The sequence below is a fragment of the Condylura cristata genome, unplaced genomic scaffold (assembly GCF_000260355.1).
Source record: "Condylura cristata isolate star-nosed mole 26May11 unplaced genomic scaffold, ConCri1.0 scaffold00037, whole genome shotgun sequence".
Taxonomy (NCBI): Eukaryota; Metazoa; Chordata; class Mammalia; order Eulipotyphla; family Talpidae; genus Condylura; species Condylura cristata.
The window spans coordinates 10,631,338-10,641,727 of NW_004567138.1; the positions used below are offsets into that span (position 1 = coordinate 10,631,338).

The 10,390-nt window shown below is 41.6% G+C and overlaps 1 protein-coding gene across 1 annotated transcript in view; it reads left to right on the forward strand.

Annotated features, from left to right (window-relative positions):
* Window positions 1-682: 682 nt before the first annotated feature.
* Window positions 683-10,390, forward strand: part of LOC101618784 (cytidine monophosphate-N-acetylneuraminic acid hydroxylase) — a 73,998-nt gene continuing 64,290 nt past the window's right edge. Inside the window, exon 1 of the mRNA XM_012732937.1 lies at window positions 683-716. Coding sequence (XP_012588391.1) covers window positions 706-716 — 11 coding nt within the window. The 5' untranslated portion in view covers window positions 683-705. The remainder of the gene's footprint in view (window positions 717-10,390) is intronic.

The window sequence follows — 10,390 nt, forward strand, 5'->3', positions numbered from 1 at the left end:
GTCAGATGGGAAAAATAAACCAAGAAGGGGTTTATGGACATCTCAGGAGATCCAGAATTGGACACTGGGTAGAAGACATACAGAGAAGTACAGAAATAAGGAACCCACCAAGGCTGGAATGAAACTACAATGCCATGGAAAATAGTCTATAGAGAACCTTTCCTTTTTAATAAAACAATGATCCTTATGGCATAAAAACAAAACAAAACAAAACAACAACAACAAAAACCTACAGCTTGTGCATGTGAAAACTGGTTTTCAGACAAGTATACAAAGAGAGGGATGTGAGTTTCCCTTTAATGCTTCCTTCTCTTTAAATGATTTTGCAAAATGTGTGTCGGCACACACACATGATATCCAGTGTCAGCAGACAATTAGAAGTTTATCTAAAACTTAACGGTCCACTTGCTTGATCTCTGGGTGGAGCTAGGAGGGTAATAGAAAGCTTGGGAGATCTGTGTAGACAACTGACATGCCCATGAGCAGACGAGGCAGGCTGCTGTGCTCTCCTGTGCTGGGCTCTCCTAATTGCTTTGAATAGGTTTTCAGTTCAAACAAATCAAATTTGTTACCCAGCAAATTGAAACTTCCAGGCTGCAGCTCTTCTAAAAGTCCTAAACACTGTTCAGAGGAAGATTTCACTCTCACTCTGTTTTCTGTCTCTAAGGAGCTGTTCTTGTGCTGTTTCGCCCCTTCCAACCTGGAATGGAACAAAGGTATGGTTCATTTTTTTTCCCTACTGAATTTAAGATTGATGGTTTTAGATGATGTTTCTTTGCTCCTTTTGGGAAAAGTACAAGAATGGAGCGCTGTTGGTGGGGGCCAGGTGTAGAGTTTATCATGCTACAGCAGGCCCTGGGATGCAGTGCCTAGCGCTTGGAGTCCTGACTCACAGCTCACCCCACTCTGGCACTTGTCTTTTCCATGAGCCGCTCACCTACATATGCTGTTAACTCCCCTTGCTCATTTCACTGGGACATCTTTATTTTTTTCCTCTGGCTGCTAGCAGATTCTTTTTTAGAATTTTCTTTCTGTTGAGACAACATTTACTGCTTTGCACAGGGCCCAGAAAGTTTTTGAACCAAGAGTGATACTAAAGGTTCAAGACAGAAAGAACCTGGAGGGCTCATGGTTTGGAGTTGGTACTTTGGACAAAGAGTCCTTACTTCCTGAACTCATGCTATAAAAGTCCATACAGCCTTAAAATGCTGACTTCCTTATGGCACAGACAAAATTTTATGGGAAATGTTAACAATAAATAATTACATCTTTGGACTGATATCTAGTCATATTCAGAATATTGTCTAATTTTTAAAATGTGAATATTTTCATACAAGCAAGTTGTCAAGTCATTGTGAAGCTCCAGAGAGTAAATAGAGACACATTCAAATCCTGAATTCATAAGAAAGTTTTGTATAGTGGACCATCAATTGCAAAATTCATTTATCCTTTCAACAAACATTAACTGGAACCTTCGCGTATGCTAGGCTCTGTGGGTATAGTGGTATAGGCAGGCAGAATAATGATTCTGTCCCTCAAGTGACTTCCAGATTTTTTAAGGGATGTGGATGTTCACTCATCAAGTAATTAAAGATGAAATTGCAAGTTTGATTAAGTCGTGAAAAAGCTGCTTGGTGCTATGCAAGAGTGTCATGGCAGGGTCTGAATTTCTCTGGTGAGTTGAGAGGACTTCCTAGTAGACATGATGATTGAACTGAGATCTAAAGAATCAGGAGAGTTAAGTTTGTAAAGAAAGGGTCAAAGAATTATATTCTTTGGAAGTGAAAGACAGCCAGGTGTTTCTTTCACTAGAAGAAAAAAAATAGTTCAAAATAAGCAGGAGGAAGTGATGACAAGTCGCTTTGGGTCACTACTAGTCATACAGGAATTTTGCTCTTCCTCCTAGGAATAATACAAGGACATTGATACATTTTTAATAGGTGGGAGAAGGATTGACAGGATGAGATTATTGAAGAATTTCTACTTTAAATGGTTTTCTGGCCATAGTGGAAAAGTAACACTTTAGAGAATGAATGCAGGGTGATTGTTGGGGGTGCTACTTCAGAAGAGGAGAAAAGGGAGACATTTCTTCTCTTCTGTTACAAAAGAAAATTCATTCAAATACATGTGAAGTTCTAATTGGCTTGCTATTAAATGATTCACGGGCTGGGAAGAATCCTGTCTAGTAAGTAGAAAGGTGCTCCCAGGGGTTATACAAAGGGAGGTGTTAGCATGTAACCAGGGTGCACCCAGAGACCCCAAACTGTTAAGGGGTACATGTTCTTAAGGGATTCCCCCACAAAGGCAAAGGGGGCAGTCTTTAGTGTGAAAAGTTAATAAAATTGGTGTGTGTACAGAGAGAAGCGAAGAAAGGAGATTCCTATAATAAACTTCCCAAATTACCCCACTCCTTGTGGACAAATGTCCACTGACACAAGCTTGGCCCAAAGCAGGGCCTCTGAGACCCAAAAGTTTGCCCTAAGTCCAAGGTATCTCCTGGCAGGGGACAGCAGGGAAGGCACCAACTTGGCCAGGCAAGTCTGGGACAGCAAGAGAGATGCAAAAATAGAGGTGATGGCAATGCCTGCCACTGTCAGCCTGCCCACCTGTCTCTCCTCCAAGGCTCCCGCCCAGCAGCACCAAGGTACAAATCCAAGCTGAAGAAGCCAGATCCCAGGAGCTGCCTGCCTGCCATCATGTTCTGTGACTTCCCTTGGCTGCTCAGCTCTGCCCCGGGCCCCAGGAGCTCCCCGCTCAGGAGGCCCTGTCCATCAAACACTGCGTCCTGTAATCCTACAGAGCTGTTGGGAGTGGAGGTGGCACATTCCCCTCAGGGAAGTGTGTCTGTCACAGGGGACTGGTTTTTTATTTACTTAGCCCACCACTGTTCATTTTTAAGCAGTGTTTACCTTCCCATGCCCTTCAGGTGTAGACGCCATAGAACTTCCTTCCCTGGTTCACCTTTGCACCACCCCCACAGTCCCCTGTGCCTCTTCCCTCAGGCTCCGGACCCCTCCCCCTCTCCTGCAGGATGGCTCTGGTTTATAACTGTTTGTCTGTTCTAAAACCCCTTTGAACTGAGCCACAGTGGTGAGGAGGAAGTGTAACCGTGAAAATGCCAGGTCAGGCTGTCTGTCGCTGCCAGACACCAATTGAATAGAGACATGAATTGAATCTGCCTTAAGGCAGAAAGCCAGCAGTCGGACATGATGGGGGCATCTTACCTTAAAATCCCTGCTCACATCTCCGGCTGGCTTTTTTCTAATGAGCCAAACAAAGGCAGCTCATCAGAAGCGAACCTCCCACCGCAGCCCAGCACAGTTGAGGCACTACTCTTTCAGAGTTTGTCATCACCTCCTTAGTCCTCTTCACCCTGATTTCCTGGGCTGGCAAAACAGTTTTGTCCTAATGATGGTTTCTTCAGGTGTCACTGCAGTTTCATTTCCAAGAGCACAGACTACCGCATAGTGTTTGCAGGTAACTTATGCTCCGTATACATGCAGATGCCTATACTAGGGATGGTGCCCTCCCCGATCTCCTTAGCCCTATCTCAAGAGCCGGTTCTGTGTGGCTTAGACAAGCCATGAGACTTTCTGGAACTCAGTTTCCCCAACTGTGAGTGGGGCCACTCATAACACTGCGCTCTCACAGGACTGTTGAGGTGTCGTGAGGTGGGGTCACTGCTGATCCCCACTCGAGGCCAACACAGGGCTAAACTAGCTCTGACTTCCCACGGCCTTCAGCTACATGGCTAACTTCCACAGTCATTAAACAGGGTCTCCTTGCAGCAACAAAAAGAAGAAGAAGAAGAAGAAAAACAAAGGAGAGATTATTTCAGGCAAAGCCACCTTCCTTTAGGAGAAGCTGTAGGTGAGGCAGATCACCTCGCTGGTATCAACCAAGAAATTCTTGATTGAGCTGTGATTCCACTTTTGGGAGAGGCTGAAACAGCTGGCAGGTTAGGGATTAAGTTTTGGTGGGGCTTGGCAGAATTGACTATTTTGAGTCTGTTGTTTACTTTTCTTTCTTTCTATTTTTTTTTTTAAGCCCTCTTGGCTCTTCCATGCTGACAAATATGTTAGCATTTGACACACTGACAAAAGAATAAAACAAAAATGTCATAATGTGGAAGAGACCCAGTAAACCAAGTAACTCACAGAATGGTTCAAATCACCTCCTGACATAATAAAAGATAAAGGCTATTGGGGTGAGGGTGTTAGGAGTCAGGGAGAAGGGCACCCTTCTCTTGCACCAAAGACACAAGTTTAGGGTTATAACATGGATCTCCACATTCCATACTTTTTTTTAGCCAAAAAAAATTTTAATTTCTTTGCATACAGTATAGGTTCCTCTCTTAATTTTAGTAGCCTCAATAGTATATTAGCTTTTTTTAAACCGGGGACGTCTTCATCTTTCAGTAAATGAAGTAAGCAATTGTAATCTGTTAAACAGGTATTTTTTATTAGTAAATTTATTAACATATTATATAATTTCTAGAGTCATACTGTACCTTCAAGAACAATTCTTTAGTGTGGTATAACATGTCTATTAAAATATTTAATAGTTTTTGCTAAAAAATGGAGCTTCCATATGACCCAGCAATCCCACTCCTAGGTATCAACCCCAAAGACACAAAAACACTGATTCAAAAAGACACCTGCACCCCCATGTTTATTGCTGCTTTATTTACAATTGGAAAGACATGGAAACAACCCAAATGTCCAAAAGTAGATGACTGGATTAAAAAGATGTGGTACATATACACAATGGAATATTACTCAGCAACCAAAAAAAGATAAACAGGTGCCTTTTGCAGCAACATGGATGGATCTGGAAGGGACCGTGCTTAGTGAAATAAGCCAGAAAGAAAAAGGAAAATATTGAATGCTTTCACTCATAGCAGGAGTATAAAGGACCAGGGGAGAAAATAATAATAATGATGAACAACTATATACCAGAGACATTTCTTGGGGATGGAGTGGGGAGTGGGATCAAAAATGGGGTTGGGAGAATGCACTGGACTATGGTGACGGCGCATAGGTGATTTGGTTGTAGGAAGCCCACAGGGATTAGAACTGAGATGGAAAAAGGCACAAAATGATGTAAAAATAAACTATTATTTTTTAAAAAATCTAAGAAAAAAGTAGTTTTGTAATAAGTTGTAGTAATATTGATTTAAAAAATAATAAATATAGTCATTATATCATCCTTCATTTTTGTACAATGTATGGTTTCCACATGAAGTTCCAGTTCCCCATGCACCATCACCATAGTCCCTCGGGCTCTTCCCACCCCTGTCCTGGTCCTTCTCCCTCCTCTTCCCCTGCGTAATGACTCTGATCTATAGTTGTTTGATGATGAAGTTAATACAACTTTTTAAGGGTTTAGTTTGCCAAAAGAGATTTGTGAAACTACTCAGGTATTTTAAAATGGAATCATTTATTTTAAATTCCACCAGGTTTTGGTATCTAATAGATGATAATTTTAGTTTTTTTTAAGCTGTGGTAACCTTATCCAACCACTCTGAAATCTCCCAATTAACATCAACAAGGTGATCTTGCTGAACCAATCTTTTTTCTTAGCAACCTTATTTTGATACACAGGGAGGGGTGCCCAGCCACCCCTCCTGTTAAGTGTTCCATTCTTAAGGGTTCAGACACCTGTGTACACAGAGGCAAAGAGAGCAGACTCTTAGTGTGCTCAAGCTTTTTTGTTTTTTAAGATTTATTTATTTATGCATACAGAACTGGGGTACAAGCCAGAGATGCGGAGGGTGAGAGGATTCATCAGAGACAGGGTGGGGAGCAGAACAGGCAGATCGACGAAGTACACTGCTGAGGGAAGCAGCAGGAGGGTCAAGAGAGGTCTGTCGCGCCATGTGGTCACCTCCGGAGCAGGTGGGGATCGAACTCATGCGGAAGTGGCTTTAGCTTCTTAGGGCTGTGCTTTTACCCGCTGTGCCACCAGGAAGGGTCACCTCAAACCTTTTTAATTGGTGAAAAGTTGCAAAAGAGAGAAGAGTGCATTTCATACTCAGAAATCACTTATCTCCTTGAAGGCAAATGCTTAGCCAAACACACTGAGCCATGAGCTGTGCAGCTAAAGCCTGAAAACTAGTCAGCAGTCCAGCGTACTTTCCAGCAGAGAACCACAAGCAAGGGATTAAGCAGGCTTCAGGCAGCTGGGACAGGAGAAACCCAAAATTCATGTGTGGGAGCCGCTGGAAGAAAGCAGTCAGGCAACATGGAGACAGAGATTCAAGATTTAATTTGGGCTTCAGAACACTGGCCAGCCGGGACCAATACCCTCTAGAAAGTGTGGCACCGAGAAGTTACAGAAACCAGTTTTTATACACTATAGATAAGGAAACGAAACTTAGTTGTTACAGAGATAACATTCTTGCAGTGGGCCCTAGGTCATATGATCCTATCATTGACCCATGTCCTGGTCCTGTTGCAGATGGTAATCATTGAAGTTAATGATTTAATCAATTTTACAAGTTTCCTTCCTCTTACAGCAAAGTTATCTGGGGAATATCCTATCGCTCCCAGCAGCAAGCAGGATACAGGAGCAGAAAATGCAGTTAGCACAAAATGGCGTTAGCTTGGTTCAATACAGATCCAACTTGTGATGTAACTTGCAGTCCACATGAGATGAAGTTGGTGGCTTCCATCATCCTTGAAGACTGTGCTGCCCCACGTGTGTGTCCTCCCCATTGCGCTTCAGAATGCTTGACTTGCTCTTTCCTTCTTCCAAGCCCTCCTCAGCTGCCATTGCAGTAGTTCAGTTCATGGCATGCTGGGAGTTGTAGTCCAAGACATCTGACATATTGGTGGCATGGAAGTAGAGTCCTTTTCCTGTGGTGCCCTTTCCTGTGGCAATGCTCTTTCCCCTGTAATAGTTTTTGTGTGTGTGTGTGTGATTATAATATCTTTCAAATATAATTTGTTGAGAACCATTTGCCCCAGGATATATGCTTTTTATTATTTTTGAATTGAAGGCAATTGAGGAATAGATTCAAGAAGTTGCTTTGCCTAAGATTTCACTAAAAATCTAAGGCCAGAATTTTAAAATGATTACTAGCATTTTCAGGTGAATGGAGAGGTTTTGGTATGGTAAAAATTGGACTTAAATGATTTCTGGAGCCAGGCCTCTGATCCTATAAAAATTCCATTTTTTAAGACAAAGACAGATGTTTTTAATTTCTCTGTGTGGTTATAGCCTGAATATCAGAAGCTTGGCCTACCAAAACAATTATATTTTCTTTAGTACATCTTTATATCAGAGAGAATATTCCCAACTTAAGAAAGAAATTAAAACTTCTTATGCTCAGAGAGCTTTAGGATTGAAAGCAGTAAAAAACCTATATGCTGAATTAGAAAAGGGCCTTTTTCATAACTACTAGTAAGATAGCTAGATTGAGAGCACTCAAAAATTTTAAGTTTAGAAGTTTTTTTCAAATCTTAATCTAAATAATAACTCAAAATAATTTTTTTTATACCTTAACCAAACAGAAGATATAGTACTCACTATTCCAAAGAATAGTGTAGAAAACAAGACCTCTAGTCATGAGGTAGTCAAACAATCAAGAGCCAAGGTCAAGTTGATGAAGGTCCTTATGGACTTGGGCTTCTTAGGACCAACAACCTAATAGGAGCTAGAAACAGCCAAACAAGTAGCTTGCTACTTATAAGACAGTGTTTGGATCCTAGTCAAAACGATTTAACTGCATACAAAGACATTTCCCGGTACGAATTTCCTCCAAATGGCAGGGGCCAGAGTTGGAAGAACCAAGCTGTTCAGTACACACAAGAGAACAAAGAAGAAAACACGTATCAGATGCACGTTAAAGAGTGTTGGCCAAATTTTGGATCTCATGAGCCCGGAAGTGTCTTAAAGGAGGAGGCATAGGATTTGGGCTTATGCTTTGTTTTACAGCCTTCTCCCCTGATTGCCCCGTGGCCTAGTGCCACTAACTGTTCTGTGACGAACTAATCCTGTTAAAGGTGGCTTCATTTGAAGTGGCAAGCACTTCAGTGTTGGATTCTGTGTCTTTCCATTATTTTTCTTATCAATTATGCTAGGGATTTGTCAGTTTCATTAATTCTTCTCAAAGAACCACCACTATCTTCATTAAGTCTGTCTAATATATATCGAGTTTATGTATGGTTAATATTTATGCTTATATTCCCACTTGAGATTATTTTACCTGTCTTTAGCTTTCTTGAGTTTGATACTTAGCCTATTATTTTTTTGGCCTTTCTCTTTCTCCTTTTTAAAAAAGATTTATTTATTTATGTGCACAGAACTGGGGTATAGGCCAGAGGTACTGGGGTGGTGATAGTATTCACCAGAGACAGAGTGGGGAAGGAAATGGGGTGCTATTGTTTAGTGGGTGTAATATTTCATTTCTGCCTCATGAGCTATTTTAGAGATTTCTTGCACAACAATATGAATATACATAGCAGTACTGGAAAGTATACTTAAAAGTGATTCAGATGGTCAATTTTATGGTATATGCTTATCACAATTTAAAAAATTGGTTGCTTATACCAGAAAAAACTGATGGTTTTAAAAAATAAAATTTTGTAATTACTCCCCCTCCCCCCACCTTTATTTAGGTCCCTTACATTCCCACTGCAAGAGAAACCATCTGGTATCTTTCTTTTTCTTTCTGGCTAATTTCACTAAGCATGACCCCTTCCAGCTCCAGCCATGTTGCAGCAGATGGCATGTGCTTATCATTTTCATTGCTGAATAATATTCCATCGTGTATATGTACCACATTTTCTTGACCCAGTCATCTGTATATACCAGAGACATTCTTTGGGGTGGGAAAGAGGCAATTCTATCAAAAAGGGGTGGGAAGAGCACAAGGGACTATGGTGATGGTACCCGGGTGAATTGATGGTGGGAATTTCTTGGGGAACATACATGAGATGATAAAGTATACATGGTATGAAAATGACGAATGATGTAAAAATACATATAATTCAAAAATAAATAAATGTAAAAATGTTAGAAAACCAAAAATAGAACTATGATAAAGTACCATTAAAATAATTCCCTAAGTGGGCCTGTGATCTCTGGAAGCATCCACCTGTCATTTGTCTATTTCGAAGTTCCCGACTCCGCATCAGATATCGCAGGGTGGATTTTCCGTCTTTGAAACAAAGAGTATGTATGTTATTCTTGCGAGGGCAAGCCATCACTATAGATTTACTGACATACCACCTGTCATGTGGCAGTCTGTCTGTCTAGGTCACTCCGGAGCTGGCATTCCTATGAGCAGAATACTGAACATCTTCCCATCTTATTTTATTTTTACGGAAGTAACTTTAGTTTTTACCTTTGTTACACTTTCGGAAGTCTAGGGTCTCCTTCAGGTGGAGTTCCCTTTGTCCACCTACTATCAAAGTGCCCGGAACCCTCCAGCTGCAGTCCGCTCTGCTCTCTCCCACCCTGTTGCCCCTCCCTCCCTCTCTGGCCATCACAGTTCTGTGGTTGCTTTCAAGAGTTGATTTTAACAAAACAAACTGTCCAGTGAAGGAATTTAGCCAAGTAATGATATAATTATAGTTAAGGTAGCAAGATGTTGTTATAAAGGACAATTCTGAATGACTTATCCTTTCCCCCCTGGCCTTTTTTTTTTTTTTAAAGATTTATTTATTTATTCATACAGAACTGGGGTACAGGCCAGAGATGCGGAGGGTGAGAGGATTCACCAGAGACAGAGTGGGGAGCAGAACAGGCAGATGATCAAAGTACCCTGCTGAGGGGAGCAGCGGGCGGGTCAGCAGAGGTCTGCCTCGCCATGTGGTCACCTCCGGGGCAGGCGGGAATCGAACTCATGCGGAAGTGGCTTTAGCTTCTCAGTGCTGTGCTTTAACCTGCTGCGCCACCAGGGAGGGCCTCCCCCTCTGACCTTTTGACTCACAGCTTAACATTCTAGAAGATTCCTGGCATTTTGAAGTGAATAGGATCTAAATGAATAGTAACACAGTGCTTAAAATCAAAGTGAAGGTCAGAGCTCCATAATAAAAAGAGACCAAAATTTGAAAGCCAGCATGTCACACTGCCATTTTCCACCACCACATGTGGGCCAAAAGCAAATATGTACACACCTATGTAAAGGTTTTGAGGATTTTTGTTTTATTTTTTTTAATATTTTTATTTTTTTATTCATACAGGAACTGGACCAGAACAGAACAGGCAGATTGACTGAAATACACTGCTGAGGGGAGCAGCGGGCGGGTCAGGAGAGGTCTGCTGTACCCTGTGGTCACCTCCGGGGCAGCCAGGCCTCTGATCCTATAAAAATTCCATTTTTTAAGACAAAGACAGATGTTTTTAATTTCTCTGTGTGGTTGTAGCCTGAATATCAGAAGCT